General features: G+C 29.1%; 1 protein-coding gene across 1 annotated transcript in view; it reads left to right on the top strand.

Annotated features, from left to right (window-relative positions):
- Window positions 1-20,161, top strand: part of LOC100205337 (dr1-associated corepressor) — a 33,924-nt gene that overhangs the window by 8,349 nt on the left and 5,414 nt on the right. Inside the window, exons 4-6 of the mRNA XM_065804571.1 lie at window positions 13,067-13,186; window positions 13,291-13,366; window positions 13,479-13,720. Coding sequence (XP_065660643.1) covers window positions 13,067-13,186; window positions 13,291-13,366; window positions 13,479-13,720 — 438 coding nt within the window. The remainder of the gene's footprint in view (window positions 1-13,066; window positions 13,187-13,290; window positions 13,367-13,478; window positions 13,721-20,161) is intronic.

Consider the following 20,161-nt stretch of genomic DNA (forward strand, 5'->3'; position numbering starts at 1 on the left):
TATAAAGTTAAGTCATCAGTAAAAAGAGCAACCTTAGATGTAAGGTTGTAGGGAAGATCATTAATGTAGATAAGAAACAAAACAGGACCAAGGATAGAATCTTGAGGAACCCCATAAGTTACTGAAAATAAAAAAGAGTGTTGGCTTTCAAGGATAACTTTAATAAATTGTTTGGAAAGAAATGGTTTGATAATCTCAAAAACTTTCCCAAATATGCCATATGAAACAAGCTTATAGAGAAGAACAACATGCCAAACTTTGTCGAAAGCTTTAGATATGTCAAGAGCAATAGCCCTAGCTTTTCCACTTTTATCTAATGCATGATAAACTCTTTCAGTCACAGCAAGTTAGCAAGTCAGCCGTAGAGCTAGAGAATTGAAAACCGTATTGATTGTCTGACAGCAAGTTATTTGACTCAAAATGGGATATGAGAAATTTGTTTATCAAAGACTCAAAAACCTTGCTAATAACAGAAAGAAGACTGAATGGAGAATAATTGGAGGGGTCAGAATTTTCACCGGAGTTTTTGAAAATTGGAACAATAGATGCTATTTTCCAACAGGCAGGAAAACGAGACTCAGTCAATCACTTATTAAATAATTTAGAGAAAATTGAAGAGAGTTCTGGCACTCCTATCACAGTCTTACAAAAGACAATTTTGTAAGACTGTGATAGGAATGTTGTCTGGACCACAAGCCGTAGAAGAGTTAAATTAAGATACGACTTTAGCAACGGAAGCTGGAGTGATTTGAATGTCTAACAATGAGTTAACCTGTTTAGTTGGAATGGAAGGAAAAGAATGGCCATAAGATTTGAGTCGAATTAGAAGAGAAGTTCTTTGCAAATAGTTCTGCCTTATCTTTGGGAGAGGTAATAAGATCAGTCCCATGAATGAGAGATGGAATGATATACCTTCCTTTGTTAACAACGCTGTTGAAGATTTTCCAAAAGTCTCTAGAGCCTAACTTCTGAGATAAGATACAAGATTTAGTGAGCTGAGAATAATGGAGCTTAGCATCTGACAGCACCTTTTTACATCGCTTTCTTGCAATAATAAATAGCTGTTTGTTCTCAAGGGAGTTGTTCTTTTGAAAAAGATGAAAAAAAAATGATTAAAATTAGATATAGCAGCTGCATGAAGGGTGAAAACCATGAAGTAGAATGAGGCTTGACTTGGAACCTATGAGAAGGAATAAAAGCATCCATTCCTGCCTAAATCCAGGAGGTTATGTAGGAGGTGCATTTATCAGCTGAGAGGGAAAAAGAGGGAAAAGATATCAGTCCAAGGACCATTCAGTGTGATGACAATTAAAGTCACCAATAACAACAATATTGGCAGAGGGGTAAAGAGAGTGGACATGGTCAATTTGATCAGAAATTATAAAAGAGTGCAGTCTTGGGAAGAAGGAGAGCGGTAAAGAGCAAATAAAAAGGTGAAGAGGTGCTAAGCGGAAGCACATAAAAGCATGGTCAAAAGATTCGAACCTGATTTGACGAAAAATAGTAGAATTGATGCGTATATATTAGGCTTCGTCGTCCCGGAACATTATTCCCGAAATAAACTGGGAATCACGTTATCCCGGTAGGAATGTAATGGTAAAAATGAATCTGGACAAAAATTTTAAAGTGCGGTAATGTCTTGGTTCAATCGGGATGAGGTTGGTGCAGTAGTGGTTAAAACTGCACGTCCTGGTTCATTTCCTGATTGGGACACTGCACCAACCAAGATTAAACTGCACCTGTTTTTTTTGTTTAATACTGTGACATAACGTAACGTTCCGTTACCGCACTTTTCAAAAAATGTTATTTTATAAATTTTTAAAATATAAAATTTTTAACACAAAATGCGTGTTGAAGGCAATTGTTATTTAACAAATTATGCTTTAAAACGAATGTAGATATCGCACCCCTTTACATAGCGCTTTATCTAACTTTGGTTCATATCATTTTAAGTCATAAAAGGTGCTTAAAAATGTAAAAAACCAAGAAGTAACAGTTTGTCCGGGAACGTCATTTGTTTGTCACGTTATTCTTGGTTCGTCTTGGTTTATAACCGCACCAAATTTTTGAGTGCAGTTATTCAATTGGAACGTCACGTTATTCCCGGAACGTAACTTTTCAATTGGGATAATTTTTTTTAAAGTGCGGTAACGTCTTGGTTCTATCAGGACAAAAGTTGCTGTCACGTAACGTTATTTTTTTGAACCGGGACGCCAAAGCTTAGTATGTAAACCCCTAAGCAAAGCATGCGACTATTGGAGTCTTTGCAAATCAAAGGATAGTACCCATCTACACTGAGATCAGAAGAAGGAATAGTAAAATTTAAATTAGTCTCACTAAGAGAAAACAAGTTTGGTGAATTTTGCGAGAGTTAAGTTTCAACAGATGGAAGGTTGCTTTGCAAACCACAAATATATTAAAAGATATATTAAAGTACTTAGGTAGTGAAGATGGTTTTTTATGTTAAATATTTTGGGTTACTTTTGATTTAAAAGATGATTTAAAAGAGAACTTAACTCATTCATAAATTGAGCATGGCCTCCTAAGCAATGAGCTATGCAGTTGTCTCAGTCCTGTTAACTAACCCTAGGTCATAACATAGGGCTCCTTATGTGTCTTGACAATGGTACCTAAAGCATTAACAGGGACACCCTTCATGGGCAACATGGCACTGTTAATACTCTAATATTTTGCAGCTGTTGATGGAATTAGCCTCTCTAAGAACTAGGATAGAGTTCGGGAAACCTTACTACCAGCTGGCCTCAGAACCGTTAAACTAAATTTTAGAGCTGTACTCTCATTAGGAGATAACAGGAAGAGTTGCATAGCCATTATCTAGGAGGCACAAAAGCCTGAGAAAAGTCAAAAAGATCCAGCATTCATCATCCCTGGCTGGAAACATTGTAGCACTGGTTTACATCTACACCAGCCTAATAGATTAAGAAGGGGTTCGAGGCTGGTTAATAGAGTTATACTGCTTACCTCTAAAGTATTTACCTAGGATGCCTCCTACAAGACAGAAGCTGGATGCAGTTAGCATCTGCCCCCTTGAGTATTTTTATTGAGACATTATCTCTAGCCTTTTCTCAACCAAGAGCCCCAAGGCAGGGGATTTTTAAGTCAGAGTTTGTTTCTCCCAGACTTTGCCTAAAAAAGCACTCTCTACAAGGCAGCTGGGCATGGGGCAGGTAGTACTGGGTTATATAATACCAGTAGCAGGGTGATCGTGATGATCCTAAACCTGAACTGACCTGGAGTATTTAAAAGGAGCTACTTTCTGCAAACAGCACTTTAAAACGTCGAACATGATATTTCAAAAATACATTAGGAAAAATATTACATCCAACAAAATACTAGAGATAAGGGTGAGCGTAGGTTTAATAGTTGGAGTGTCTAGTTAGTTAATGAGCTCACTGCAAAACAGATTAAACATATAAACAGAACATTTAAACAGAACACACATGCATAAAGTAACTTACGAGTGAGTAAACACCTTGCCAGAGGTTCAGACAGAACACAAACATAGATGTAAACATAAACAGACAGAACACAAACATACAGATAGCAACTTAAGGGTGAATTAACATTGCACAGAGGTTTAAACAGAACACAAACATACATATAAAGTAGATTACAGGTGAGAAAAAACAGTAACTAAGGCACATCAAACTATATAAGAGACATACACGCAAAAAAATAATTATATATGTATATATTACTATATTTGGATGACTTAGCGCCAAACCAGCCTATACAACGAATATGTTGAAATGAGATAGTTTGACACAAAGTTTAAAAGTCTTTAACAAAAGCCACTAAACCGAAAAAATTAAAAGTAATTGCAGTTCAGTGCACTTAAAAGTTTTAAATATAGTATTTTCGTGTTTGCAAAGAAACACTACATAAATCATTTTTTAATATAAACTAATTTTTTTCAACTTTGTTGTATAGGCTGGTTTTGCGCTTAACCATCCATTTTATTTCTCCTTTATACTATATTTTAGTTCTAAATTTATGTCTATAATCTATATTATATAAAATATATAATCTAGAACATAAATTGTTCTCAAATGTATGCTTCAAAGAAAATAGTTTAACAGGAAAAAGAAAAAAATCTTTTTAAATTTCAAAAGCAAACAAAATAAAAATACTAACGTTATAAATAGTTTTTCTTCATCCTATGTGACACACCAGACTTGATAAAATAATAGACTTTACTGCTGCACAAATAGAAGAAGCTTAAGGTATGTAGAATTAACTAGAAAGGTCTCCAAGCAAAAACTTAAGGGGAAGCAGAAAATTTTTTCATTTAAAAGCAATTGAATTTAATAAATCAAAGTTGCACAGTTTCAAGCTCAATGAAAAGACAGCATTTAAAGCTGTTAGGTATCATTTAAAAATTGGAAAAAAATCTCAAATCCAAGTTTTCTGTTGTATCTAATAAATTGAGAAAACTTATGTGTGCAATGACATCACATAAGTTCAAAAATTGATTTGGTCTTAGTTAGGACATATCTTACAAGGATTATATCAATGCCTTTAAGAAAGCATATACTGTGTTACAAGAAAATGTTTTTACAAAAGTATATACTCTAGTCATCCAAGTACTTCTTTTTCTGTTCATTATGACTTCAGACAGTCCTATGAACAAAAATTTAAATTTTTTTAAACACCAGTGTTTTGAAATCCTTTCTTTCTTTTTATTGATACCATGAAAGTTGAAGTAATTTTAAGATAAAAGTATTTAATTGAAACTACTAAAATGTAAATATTAATTAATTTAATTTAAAATATATTATAAGGGCTTTGTATATATATAAAATATATATACAAAGCCCTCAGTTTTGATTGTAACTCTAGCAATTCATTTTAAAGCAGATTTAAATGCAATGATATTTTTTTTATTAATGGTGTAACTAATTAGATTAAATTTTGTCAAAAATAAAAGTTTCATACCCTAAGAGTTTTAGTACATGACGCCATTGATTTTTTTGTTTGTGTAAAAGATCTGTTATGTAAACAAACAAAAAAATCAATGTTGTCATGTACTAAAAGGAATAAAACGCTCTTGAATAAATTATCAAGTCTGTAGATTGTGGTGTATAATATGCTGACTTTTTGGCTTACAACAAAATGAAGAAAGTGAGCTTTAACTAAAGTAAAAAAGTTAGTTTTTCTTGGTATGTATTTATTCTTTTATTTTAATCAAAAAATTTAGCCCAAACATTTTTTTCTATCATTTTCTTTAATATGAACACACATGTCTCGGAGGTTTAGGATCTCTTTAATGATGAGTTTTTTTTTTCTACTTTCTTAGTAATGACATTTTCCCTTTTATTTTCATTTAAATATTGCACATATTGGGAATGAACTAGTTTGCAACTTTTTGTCAATTCATTAGTTGTTGTAAACATCCTGTTTCAATGCGGTCCTTAACCCAGCACGTTGGATAGAATTTAATAGAAAGTAATAAATAAATGATAGCTCTGTTTAAATTTTATGTATCAGTTGTTGGTGTGCTTAACAATAGGAAGTAGAAAGCTGAGGGCATAATAGTTAGAGAGTTTTAACATTGAAAGTTGTAGGTTGAAAACCATATACTGTAAAACCCCCTTATTTTGGATGGTTTAGAACTTAAATCATCATAACTCGCTCATTATAAAAGATTTCGGAATAATTTCTTTAAATAAATAAACTTCATAACAAGATAAATCGAACAATATAAAAAAACTTTTATTTTAGTAATTTAAATCTTTATTTTATTTTATTTTTAAAAAGCATTATTTTCATCTGTGTCTATGTCCCTAATTCCGCATGCATATAAAATATAGAAAAAACACACACAATTAATACTAACGTTAAAATAGTTAATTTAATCCGTTAAAAAAATGGAATTGTTTAATTAAAAAAGAAAGTATATTATTTTATTCACATTCATTACAAATAAGTTTCATAGTTGGATGACCAATAAAACACTGCTCACATGCAAGCCATTGGTTATCTAAGCTATTCGTTCAATGACTTTTGCAAGAATAACAATTACAAATCATCAGATACTAAAATACTATTTGAAGCTTGAGGTAAATGTGGGTCTTTTGATTGATTCTTTGTCTTTTGACTTTTTTTACCTGGTGTTTTAGCTGACTGACTTTGTTTCAACTTTTTTTCTTCTCTTTTTTGTGCATTTTCTGCTTTTTGAGTAGCAGTGGTAATATTTTTTTGCTCTCTAGTCAATTTCTTTGCAGTTTTTTCATCTAATTTTTGTTTTTTTTGATGCTTGTTCAGCTTCATTGTAAGCTATGGCATCTGCCAAAGTCATATCATAATTAGCTGGTTGCTTTATTCTCTCACCTTTTGGAACTCTTTTATTTAGAGTTAGTGTCAATTGATCTCAAAGCATATTTAATACTGATTTGTTTATATCTTTTCCCACTTGTTGAACGACATTATTCAAAGTAGTGAAGCTTTTAAGCAAAAATTCATTTGACATTCTTGATGGTACATTTTCAGTTTTAAACCCACCATTTTGGATGAGATCCTTAAAAATGGCCGTAAAATGTCAATTTGTCAGGCTTTGAAAGTGGTTTTTAGTCAAAGAATTTTTGAGTATTTGCTACCATTTGCCTTTTACTGTTTTAAAAACGCCAATAATTAATGGCTGTAAAAAATGGCTAATATGAGCCAGCAAACGTCAAAGTAAAATATAGTTTGCTAAAGCTTTTTTTTCAACTCTGAAAGTGTCACAACAAGTCAAGATTATTGTCATTTGCTTTTCATTCGATAGTACTAGCTTTTTAGGATTTTTTGTTCCTTTTCTACAAATAATTTCGGCTTTACCTTGATCAAGTTGCAAACTAGACTCATCATAGTTGAATATTTGAAAAGATTTATTGCTTAAGTTATGTTCATTATATGCTGCTAATTGCTCAAACCAATTGTCAATTATAGCTAGCTGTGTGGCCCTAATAGTTTGGATGCTGATTACTTTTCTTTGGCAAATTTCTTTACGATATTTATTCATGAAACAGGAGTACGATTTTCCTAAAAGCTTATATCACTCATAACTTTTAATAAATCAACAAAAGTTGTTTCAGTGATGCTGCTCATCTTTCTTGATGCTTTTCGGTCATTAGATGACCCGTTCGTTCTGTCAAAAAGAGTAGATTTTGCCACATATCATTTAGCAGTTTTTGCAGTAATAGCTTGAATATCTAGCTGGATTCAACTTTCTCGCTCTTCTTTTTATTTAAATTTATCCATATTCTATAATACAGTAAAACAATTAACACCTATGCATTAACTTTATGCACGTTAAATAATTAATACTGATACAGGATTTAAGTGTCTAATTTTTTTTGCTGGTGGCTATTTTATTTTTTATTTTTTTCAGGCACATAAAATAATAATTACCTCTATCTGGATTTAGGTGTCTATTTTTTTCTGCTGGTAGCTAATTTGTTTTTAATTTTTTTCAATTAGTTCAAATGGTAATTTGATTTTTTTTAAATTCAAATAATCAGCAAAATTATGCACAAAATAATGTGTTTTTAATTTTTTAATTTTTTCATTGCAAATCTAAGTTATTTTTTTTCTCTTTTTTTTTGTTAATTTAGTTTTGTTAGATTTCAAATTAAAATCTTTCATGATTGCATTATTTTATATAATTTTTTTTCGAATTAATATATTGTTCGATTTGTCTGGTATAGACATTTATTAATTTAAAAAAATATCTCATAAATTCATTATATTTAGCGAGTTATGAAACTTTTTACTAAAACCATCCAGAATTAGGGGGTTTTATGGTATACACTATAAATATTAAAAAACCTGAAAATGTCTTTATAAAACCATTACCATGGTATCGATTCAACACCAGAAGCAAATGCACCCTTACATGCAACCCACAATTTCCAATCGCAAGTAGCAATAGTAACTCAGAGCTAGAACTTTGGCCATTAAGAAGATCTACTTTCCAGTTGGTACTTTGTCCATTCATGGAGAACTCAATGAAGTTTTTTGTCAGCAATTTCTAAGTTTCGTTTAATTCTGTGGTTAAATTTTCTGTGATTAAATTTTGTATTTTTCAGCAAGTCATTTTAAAAGTTTCAAATCCAAATAACTAATTTCAACGACACTTGAAGACTCATTTCAATAACAAATTATAATATCCATCTGTTCCTCTTGATTCATAGACTCATCATAGAAAACAACAAAAAATGGTGATAACTGAACTTCCTTAATTAATGCATTTTTAAAATGAGGATACATTCCAAAGTTTATTAAATAGCCACATTTTGTTCTACTCAATGAAAATCCTTTTACAATTTCGCTATCTGTAAACATTACTTTAAACAACTCACCTAAACAGTACATGATCTAAATGAATAGTGAGATACAACAGCCTTTAAAGTCCACATTATTTCTGCATTAAGAGTGCAGGCAGGAACAATGTACTATTCAATTTTGGAATCTTTGAAGGTGCTTCAAATGAACAAGATTTTTCTATTGGAAGTGGTTTTTTGTCAAAAAAGATTCCTTTTAGTTTCCTCTGCCTTTCTCAGATATTTCTTACCCAACCCATGACTTATTACTGCTCTAATTTCCATGTCACTTTAACTGAAACTACACATGCAAAGTATATCTTGCACTCTACAGTTTTGTCTGCAGATATCTCATATGAAAAATCTAGAATCTTTTAGCCACTCACTATTGAAACTGCAATTATTCTTAGACATTTTTATGTTATTAATTCATAATTTACTCAAAAAAATAAATTTAATATATTTATACATAACTTCTTTTAAACTATAAAGGATTAAATTCATAATCACACAAACCATTAACCTTTATCTTCTAAATATTGACATTCACTTATTGCAATTGACATGTTCTTATTAGGGCTTTTCAATGTGTTTTCATTACAATTTTACTTTATTCAAAACATTTATTCCAAATGAGGTTTTAAAACATGACTTTAGAGATAGCAGAAAGCATTTCTAACAAAACTGGAGAAAAAATGCTTAAAGTGCTTTTTATTTAAAATCACACATAGGTGGCCATACAAAAATTACATTTAGAATAAATGGTGTATACTCTGTATGTAAATTTAGCAGAACTGCATGATAATGAGTGAATGTCAAAGTCTCATCTTGAGTTATTTTATTGACCTCATAATAAAAATACTTTATTTCAATCAAATTTAGTGATATACTTTATAATTATAAACCAACTAAGCAACAAAGAGAGATAAAAACATAGACTGCATCATAGAAATATATTGTAACATTCTTCAACATTTTAAAATGGTTAATCTTATTGAAGCTGAAAAATTTAGTGTTTATGTCATTAATATTTGTGGGATTAAAATAATCTTATTATTAGGTTATTTTTAAATCATTAAAATTTTAGTTGTTAAGATCTCATACGATAGTTTAATGTTTAACTATAGAGCTATAGAGCTAGTCTTAGAGCTAGCCAAAGTTGTATAGAAACTTTGATAAGACTCATTACTAGCAAATATTAGATTCCAATAGTTGACTAATGGACAAATTTAGGGACCAAACAAGAGTTTGTTATGTGAAAAAATTTAGGGGCATTATTAGCAAAGATTTTAGAAAAGCCTCCAGAACTTGACCATCTGACTTCAAACCTTATATCACCAACCAATATGAGGCAAGTGAATTTACTTGATCCATTAATGATGAGGCTTTTTTGATTGATTTTTTAATTTTGTAGTAACATCTGATAACAGTTGTTTATAGACAAATCCAATTAGAATATAATCTTTGCCTAAAAGATTGTTTTAAAGCTATTTTTGAAACAGATGACGGCACTGCCTTATACATTGATCCATGAAACATATAAAAGTGCTGATAATTATTTATTATGAAAGAGTAATTAGACACAAACCAAGTCTTGCAAAACATTATATCAGTTTTATCACAAAATAGTTTGGAATTTGTTTGCTTTATTGCTGTATAAGGTTGAAACATAATATGTTAATAAGTTTGTTTGCCAATGGAAGTTTTCTGGTTTTAGAAATGATCCATTGAATTGTAATTGATATGATGATAAAAGACTGGTTGAGGATTGATAAACACATTTAGAGGTGGTGAAGCAAAAATACAGTCTCTCCAGACATAGTAGCATTGTTGCAGCATACAGGCTTGGACATGAATGGCGTGCGATTGCACGCTGTAAGTGACGCTTATAATATTTTTTCTTTACAATTTGACCACGGTGGTTTTGATGTTTTAACAATTTAAATGCTATAAAAAAAATTGTTATGTTAAGAATAACTTTTAATCATTGATCTTTTCTTAATTTTTTATTTTACGTGAAGGCTTTAAATAAAATAAAAAATTAATTATAGTGATTGTTTCAAATAAACGTATTTTGTGTAAATTAAAAAATGTTATATTTAATTTTTTTTTATTTAGGTATGCTTTATTTATAATAAATTTAAATATAATAATTTGTTTGAAACTATTTTTCCATGTTTTTCTAAAATTCTTTTGAAAGATTAAATTATGAATAAGTTAAATTAAATTTTTCATTGCAATTGAATGATTTATTTGCTTTTTTTTTTTGTTTTTGTTTCTATTTCACAAAGAATCATTTTAAACTTTTTTTTTTAGCTTGACTAACTAATCAGAACATGAAATGATTAAAAATTACTATTTTAAATAGAATACGGTATCTTTTAAACAATTTTTTTTTACAACTTTTTAATGTTTAAACAATTTTAAAATAATATATATTACACTTTTTAGTAATTTAATTAAAATTCATTAAACAATCATTAGAAGTAATTTGTAAAAGCATTTTGCGTAACTTTAATAAAACGTTTCAAAAGATAAATTTTTAAGTAAATTATTTTAAACGCAATTAAAAACATAAAAAAAGTTTTCGCAAAATAAAAAACATAAAAAATTTTTTTTTTAATTTTTTGAATTTTATTTTGGCGCTTATTATTTACTTTTTCATAAGGAATTGTTTTCTTTTTTCATTATTATTGTTTTTAATTTTCTTCCTAGTTTAGCTAGCATTTCTATTTTCAGCACACTTCTAAAATGTTTAAAAATCATCTATACAGTTGTGGTCAAGTTGTCAAAAAATAAAATCATTTGCGTGGTCAGTAATAGCGCTCGATCGCACGCCATTCCTGTCCAAGCCTCAGCATATGGTGACATTGCTGCAATATATTTTCTCTTAAGTTGTGTTTGCTGAGCAGGTGTACAATCTTTATGCACAAATACACTTTTAAATTAAATGCTAGATTAAAGATTGCCTACATAATTTGATAAATTTTGTGAGCTAGTATTTTTCTTATGAAATTGACAAACTTTTGAAATTTTGATAGCATTAAAATAACAATTAAATCTATAGTTTGATATAATCCTTTAATTTTTAAAAGTTGCTATATTCATGTAACTTTAGGCATAAAATATACCAATTTGTTTGAAGTTTGAAAAAAGAATCTGTTTTCCAAAAGTTTATCTTTTAGTTCAATTTAGGAACATTTTATTTCGTTGTTTCTAATAATTTTTAGAAATAATAGTTAATAAAAAATAATTACATCCATTTGCTGACGACTCAGCTTTATAATCCTGTTTTGACAAAAAAAGCCTTCTCTTTTTGATGGCTTAGGACAGGCAGCTGATCTTGAATTTGATCTCTCTTTTATAAAGCTTGGGGCTTCAGTGGTTTGTAAATTTTAACTCCAACAAAACTCAGTTTTTTACTGCAAACAACTTTAGCAACCCTCTCACTGAATCCTCTTCTTTATGTCTATTTGGATTATCATTTACTACTGACCTCTCATAGAAACCATATGTACAAAGTTAGTATCTGCTCCAAGGTTGCTTCTCTTTATTGTGCTTGGCATTATATTTCTCCTGATTCCATTTTCTATCTCTATAAATCTCTTATTTTTCCCTGTATAGAATACTGTTGTCATATTTGGGCTGGTTCTTTTAAAATCTAAATTTTTGCATATCTTACTCTTTACTGCTTTTCAAGTCTTCTGTCAATCGTTTCCTTGCTTTTTAACACTTTTTTTCCTTGCAGTCTTGTTGGGAGTGAGTTTGTATGAAAAAAGTATATATGTATACAACTCTCGGAATTAGGAAAAATGAGGTTGGCAATAATTTGCCGACCTCAATCTTTCAGAGGTCGGCATCAGGTCGGCAAAAATTATTTGATACAAAGGTCTTTCTATAAAACATAGAAACAAGGTCGGCAAAAAATTGCCGACCTCAAACACTTTCAGGTCGGCATTACCAAATGCCGACCCTAATTCCGAGGGTTGTGTATATGTTTCTAATATATATTTCTATAACTGTTAAAACCAAACTTTTTTGATTTTTATCATGCAAGCTATAAGATAAGAGCCTTTCTTAAATTTGGTTCATTAAAGTTAAAGCAAAAATTTTCAGAAAATAAGAATACATTTTATCATTAAAGTTAATTACTTTCTTAACAAAATATATTTGATTACATATAAAAGTTTTACCAAAAATTATTTTAAAACAAGTTATAGAATTTAAGATATAGATTTAAACAATCTTAGACTTTGTTTTTTAAAAAGGCATTCAATTCTTTTATTATTATTTTTTTCTTACAACCAAATTAGATAGGTGTATTTTTGTTAAGTATTTTCTTGATATTGAAACTCTGATAAGTGAAAAAGAAAAGGCAACAAATATCCAAGATCTTAAAAACTTGATGTCATTTTAATCAATACTTTTCGACATTAGGCACACAATTGTTAAAAGTTATACCTCAAAATGCGTCTGTCCGTTAAAATTATATTTAGGTCTACTAAATGTCACAAGTTGGAAACCACTGTTTAAAAAAAAGATAAAATTTATGGTATTTTTTTCTTAATATTTCTATTATTGATGTTTAAAAAAATGATTTTAAATGTTTTTAATATGATTATTTTTAAAGAATTTTTATAATTTAAGTATTATAATATTTAAAAACCTACTTGGTTATAGTACATGATTATTATTATTAATTTTTTTTGTACATAAAAAAATAACTAAATTTTTTTATTTTTTAGAAAACATTGCATTGAAAACGAAGGAAAATTTGATTTTTTAAAAGATTTAGTAGTAAATATTGCAGATATTGGAAATGCAGAAGAAGAGGATTCTAGTGAAGCTAATGAGAAACCAAAAAGGCAAGTGCTTAAATTATTTTTTTATTATTATTTAATACTACTACTATATTTTATTTTAAATTATTTTTATAGTTATAACATTTAAAGTTGAAAGCTATTTATAGGAAAAAAAAAGGAGACGGTGAAAGAAAAAAAAGGAAAAAAGCTTCTTCATCAGATGAAGGAACAGATGGTGAAAATGTAAAAATTTGAAATGCATTAAATAAAGATTTTTTTAGTGTTGTAATATTCAATATATAATTTTTTTATTGTATTTATGTTATATTATATTAAAACAATTTTTAAATTTGAGGATGATGCTTCTCAACATAAAAAGCAAAAAACGCCGAGGGTTGTTCAGCCAAAAAGCAAGCAATCACGTTCTTTAGACAGTGCTTTATCTCCGACAATATCTTTACAGTCTTCTTCATCTTCTTTATCATTTTTTCAAAAAACAAGTAATCATTCAATTGAATCCATAATGAGTCGACCTCACACGCCTCAGCCTTGTATATCATCACAATCTATACCAAAGTTATCTGGTCATGCAGTTAGGTGAGAAAAAGTTATTTAAAATAAAGTTAATATATATATATATGTGTGTATATATGTATATATATATATATATATATATATATATATATATATATATATATATATATATATATATATATATATATATATATATATATATAAACACACACACACACACCTATAGTATCATCTACGGGGACAGATTTAAAAAAAAAACAACCTTACAGGGGCATTAGCATTATCAGGGACATTTTTATTTACCGTTAATTTTTTGTCCCCGTAAGCATCGTTTTTGTGTGAAAAAAATGTCCCCATAAGCAACTTTTATGGAGAGCGAAAAGTACATACTTCGACTATCAAATATCCTGACTTGCAATAAAGTGTTGCTACATCAACTGAGGGTTTGATTAGGGTCAGCATCAAGGTCAGGCTTAGGGCTAGAATTAAGGCAAGGTTTAAATATATTACTGTAATTAGCCGTTTTTATAAATAGATAAAAATTAAAATGAAATATAATATATAATAAATAAAAATAACAAAAATAAATATAAAACTATATTTTTATAATAAAATAGTAAATTTAAATATGTATAAAAAAAAATAGAAATAAAATAAAAATTTAAAAAATTATATAAATATGATAAAAATAGGAGAAAAAAAGTAAAAAAGAAATAAGTTATGGGGACAAAAAAAATATGTCCCTGTAAACGGCGACTAGGAGTGTGTATATATATAGATATAGATATTTTTTTTGTTAATTTACCTCCCCAAGGACAAAAAAAATATGTCCCTGTAAATGGCGACTAGGAGTGTGTATATATATAGATATAGATATTTTTTTGTTAATTTACCTCCCAGGGACAAAAAAATATGTCCCTGTAAACGGCGACTAGGAGTGTGTATATATATAGATATAGATATATATATATATATATTTTTTTTGTTAATTTACCTCCCCAAGGCCTACACATGAGGAGGCTACATAATTGTGGTTACAACAATGTGGAGGAATAGTGTTGCAAAATTTTGAATGTCGCAAATTTGATTGTCGAAAATGTAAAAAAAGGAATAGTGTCGCAAATTGTCGAATAACAGAAAAGGAATAATGTTGCAAATGAGTTTAATGAATAGGTCGAAAACAAAAAAACGGAATAGTGTTGCAAATGGATTTAATGAAAAGTGTCACAAAAAATACAACGGAATAATGTCGCAAATAGTGAAATCAGAATAGTGTTGCTAATAGTAAAAACAGAGTAGTGTCACAAATGAATCTAAGGAATAGTAATTACTATTTGCGACACTATTCTGTTTTTACTATTTGCAACACTATTCCGTTTTTACTGTTTGCAACACTATTCCGTTTTTACTATTTGCAACGCTACTCCGTTTTCATTATTTGCGACGCTTTTCCTTTTTTATGTTATCGACACTATTCCGATTTTACTATTTGTGACACTTACTTTTATTATTTGCAACACTATTTTTGTTTTCGACACTATTTATTAAATTCATTTGCAACATTATTTCTTTATTTTATTTTCAACACTATTCATAAAATTAATTTTATTTTGCGACATTATTCCTTTTTTTTGCAACATTGGGCCTTTATAATAAATTCGACATTATTCCGAAATCCATTTTTCAACATTATTCTTGTCGCTCATTATAATCCTCTCTCAACTCAGTACTACCAGGGACGTCGTGGGGATTGAACATGGAACTTCTCGCTTATGAAGCAAGCGCACACATTATACCACTACCGCATCTAATATATATAGATATATATATACATATATATGTATATATATATATATATATATATATATATATATATATATATATATATATATATATATATATATATATATATATATATATAGATAGATAGATAGATAGATAGATAGATAGATATACTAGATATATAGATATATATATATATATATATATATATATATATATATATATATATATATATATATATATATTAGTAGTAGAAAATCACTTAACAAAAATTTTTTTTTTTTTTTTTTTTTTTGTATATATATATATATATATATATATATATATATATATATATATATATATATATATACAGGCCTCAGCAGGAAGAAATGAGTGCGTGAGCGGCAAAAAGCTCTTCTAAAATAAACATGGCGAGCTATGCAAGCTGCTCCTTTAAACAGCTTCTTAGGAGAGCTTTTGGTTTTATTCATTAAAAAAGGCATAACAAACTTTTTTTTTTTTAATGAACGTCGGCATTTGTATCTTTACTTAACAACAAACATCTAATTTAAGAGATGTCATATAAGGAAGTTTTATTTTCAAATTATTTTCATTCTAGTTAATAAGTTATTAGATATATCAAATGATGCTTATTGACTTTAATTAACTTTTATTTTTTCAAAACAAATTTTTTACGCATTTGCAAAGTGCGTGCAAATTAATGATTGTAAATTGTTATCCATTGATACTAAATAATGAGTTTTTCTCAATTTAATTCACTAAATTTATTTACAAATAAAAAAAAATGTACAAACTTGAAGAAATTAAAATAAAAAAGTTGTTTTGACATTTCTTTTTTAAAACTTTTAATAATAATATCATTTTAAGTATTTAATAATAAGTTAATAAAATATCATATTATTGGCATATATACATATATGCCAATAATATGATATTTTATTAACTTATTATTATAGGTTCAATAAAAAATTTTTGCTTATGAAATATTTAATCAGAAAGTAAATTTTTTTGTTTGATACCTTAAAAGTATTTAAAATTATATTATCTAATGAACAATCATTAGGTCTTAATGAAAATTTATTTTCAAAAAATGTTATTGATTATACTGATTTAAAAAATACTACATAAGTATAATCTACAAAGTAAAAATAAAGTTTTTTTCTAGTGTTGTTATCAATTTCAACTAAATCAACTCAAAGGTGACTAGTTGAAATTCGAAATTAGTCGACTTTGAAAAACCAAATAGTCACTTTAATCGACAATCGATTTCCTACTAATCGACTAAAATTTAATTTAGTTGAGTTAAGATCTTAAAATCCTTAAACCTTTTTTTCAATTTAATTTTTGTAAATTTTAATTTTGTTTGCTTATTTAATAACACAAGCATTTATTATAGCTACATACTTTTGTTTATTCTCATAAAGTTTTATTATAAGCAATATTAAAATATTAAACATTAAAAGCAATATTAAACATTTTAGAAAATATGTTAGTTAATTTAGTCAACAGTCAAATTTTTTAAAAGTTGTACCAACACTAGTTTAATCCAATTCAGCAAAATCTTTTCCAAATTCTTATGTAATCGGGGTTACCTTGGAAGAAAATGTGTAAATCTAGGACTCAATTGTCAAAAAAAATCAGGCCCATGAGGGAGATGTTTGAGAAGAACCACAGATTTTTTTGTTGTTGTTGTTGTTTTGTTTTAGATGCCCTAAGAAGACCTAACGGTCTTGTCACAGAGCACTGCAGAAGAGTATTAAACTAAGAAGTTTACAGTTCCTTCCTTACTGATGGTACAAAATGTGCCAGGGCTCCTTTCGAATCCTGGATCTCTTGTTTCTAACGCAAGCACTCTGGTCGCTATAATTTTGTTAAATAAATTTACTAAATAAAGTGTAGGCCATAGTAAATAAAGAGTAGGCCAATTCAGCAATGATACAGCCATGTTTGAACTACCTTCTCTTTGCATAGGAAAAAAAAGAATAGAGTTATATAGCAAGGAAACGGTTGACAGACTTGAAAAGTTGTAGGTTGTATGGGTCAGGAAAACTTTTAGATAGGAGAAAGTTCCAAAGGGTTTAAGTGCAGGGAAAAAACTAGATGAATAAAAGCTTTTAAAGACTGCAGCGACAGATACAGTAAAAGAATAAGACTTTGCTGAATGATGAGTATAGCGAAATGAGTTTTAGTTGTTGGAACTAGAGATGATAGCTCTTTTGAGCATCGACCATGGTAGTATTTGTAGAAAAAAGAAAGAGATGCAACTTTACAATGATGAGGAAGTGGGTCAAGCTTATCAGAGCAGGTCCAACTACATTTAAAATGCATTTTTAGATCTTGTCTAGAAGAGAAAGAGCATCATTAGAAGAACCAGCCAATATATAACAATAGTTATCCATACAGGGACAAATAAGAGATTTGTAGAGGTAGTGAATGAAATCATGATTAAGAAAATGGTGAGCATGATAATGAGAAGCAACCTTAGCAGATGCTAATCTAGTAATCATTTGTATATATGGTTTCCATGAAAGATTAGTACAGTACAATCTCTCTAATTCAAATTTAACAGGAGAAAAAAAAAGTTCGAATTAAAGAGATTTTCGAATTATAGAAAGTTGACTTTTTTTCAAATATTCTGGTCAAAGTAACGAATAGAAATGAAACAAACAAACAAATAGTGATTCTTAGGCCTAAATGCAATATATATTCTGTGATTTAAACTTTACCATTTTCAAAAAAAGTCAGTAATTGTATTTTTAAGGCTTTTAAATCCATATTAATTGTCTTTTTGAGGCTTTTAAATCCATTTTAATGACACGGTTTATTTCTTTAAGAGCCTTGGTCAAACCATCTCCAAAGTTAGAATAAAGACTGTAATTCTCAAGTACAGTGACAGCATGCATCGTTTCGTTCAGATTTGGTTTGTAGCATTGTCAGAAACACCAATGCACTCATCATCAGATTCCTCTTCAGTTTCAATAGCATCATGCTCAGAAACTTCTGCAATGATGTCCTCATCTGATGATTTGTTGGCAATGCAAACATCAAAATCTATGTCTATTAACTCGTCAGCCATGAGGTTAAAATCTGCATCGAATTTTGTTTTTAACAATTCGAGATCATTTCTGAAGTTTTCCATAACAGTCTCATCTACATCTAAGCCACAGAGTGGGTCTTTATCATCATTTACATGCTTTTCCACTGCTTCTAATGATATTCCTGATTTTTCGAAACAATTTATGAAGGTTTGATCTGGAATGGAATTCCATGCTTTTGTTGGCATAAACATAGCAGTTAAGAAAACTTAAGCATCTTGTTCTTTTTTTCTAAGGCAGCAATTTGCTTTTTCACTGCAAGTGAACGATATTTGGCTTTAAGAAATCGGATAACTCCTTAATCCATAGGTTGGGTGATCAAAGTTGTATTTGGTGGAAGAAAGATAAGCTCCACCCAATCAAGTTTCTGCACATTAGGATGGGCAGAACAATAATCTACAATTAAAGCAATTTTCTTTTTCTGAAAACTAAACTTCTTTAACCCACTCAATTTCTTTAACCCACTCCTCGAATAATTCTGCCGACATCCAACTTTTTGGTTGGGCCCGATAGCAACAAGGAGAATCTAGGAGACTTCGATTTTCCAATTACAAACATTGAAAGTCCTTCTCCTTTAACATTACCTGCGGCCATCCCAGTCTGGCAAGTTTTACTATGCTTGCCTCCTTTGCACTTTTCATTTTTTAAATGTAAGCTTTTATCAGGCAAACATTGGTAGAAAAGACCAAATTCATTGGCATTAAAAATATTTTCAAGTGGGTATCGAGAGAGAATTGTTGGCAGTGTGGTTTCAATCCATGGATCAATCATCTGATCGTTAACAGACTTTGCCTCTCCAGAAATGGTTTTGAAAGATATACCATATCTACAAAAAAAAAATTATAATTGCTTTGACGTAACTTATACGTGTGATACGTACGCTTGAATTTAACTTCGAGGTCTTTGCAAGTTTTTAGAATGTCTAGTTCTGGAAAATATTTACTTAATTTTTTTAAAGCAATTAAAGAAAAAGCTGTAGAATAATCATATATTGTAAAGTCATTAATCATAAAAATTGGAGAGAATAAAATAAGAAATTAATTTACTTTTTCTTAAATTTGTCTAGCCATCCATCCGAAGCTTGAAAATTTTTGAAGCTTAACTCTTTCGCAAAATATAAAGCTTTTTCTTTTACCAGCAAACCACAGATTGGGACATTATCAGCTCTCATTTGTTTGAACCATTTAATTACAGCTTTGTTGACTTGATAATACGTATCAACTTTCACCTGTTTAGCCAAATTTCCTTGACGAAAAGTGTCAAAGATTTTATCTTTATTCTTTTTCCAGGTTGAAAGAGTGTTTGGTGGAATATCAAAGATTTACGAAACCTCTTTATTTGTTTTTCCTTTCTCCAATTCCAGTAGAGCTTCGTATTTCAGCTTTAAATTGTTTTCTTTATGCAGTCTTTTTGATGCCATGATTTTTTTTAAACAGAAGGAAATAATTCACGGTAATTGTTTAACAAAAAATCAAAACATTGGAAATTTGAAAAAAGAGTTCGATGGTTAATGAGCTTTTTATACGACAAAAATTTAAAAAGTTCGATTTACAGAGAGAATCTTACTGACAGGTCTGAAAAATCCATTCGAATTATAGAGGTTTTTCAAATTATAGAGATTCGA

The sequence above is a fragment of the Hydra vulgaris genome, chromosome 09, assembly GCF_038396675.1.
Source record: "Hydra vulgaris chromosome 09, alternate assembly HydraT2T_AEP".
In the NCBI taxonomy this organism is placed as follows: domain Eukaryota; kingdom Metazoa; phylum Cnidaria; class Hydrozoa; order Anthoathecata; family Hydridae; genus Hydra; species Hydra vulgaris.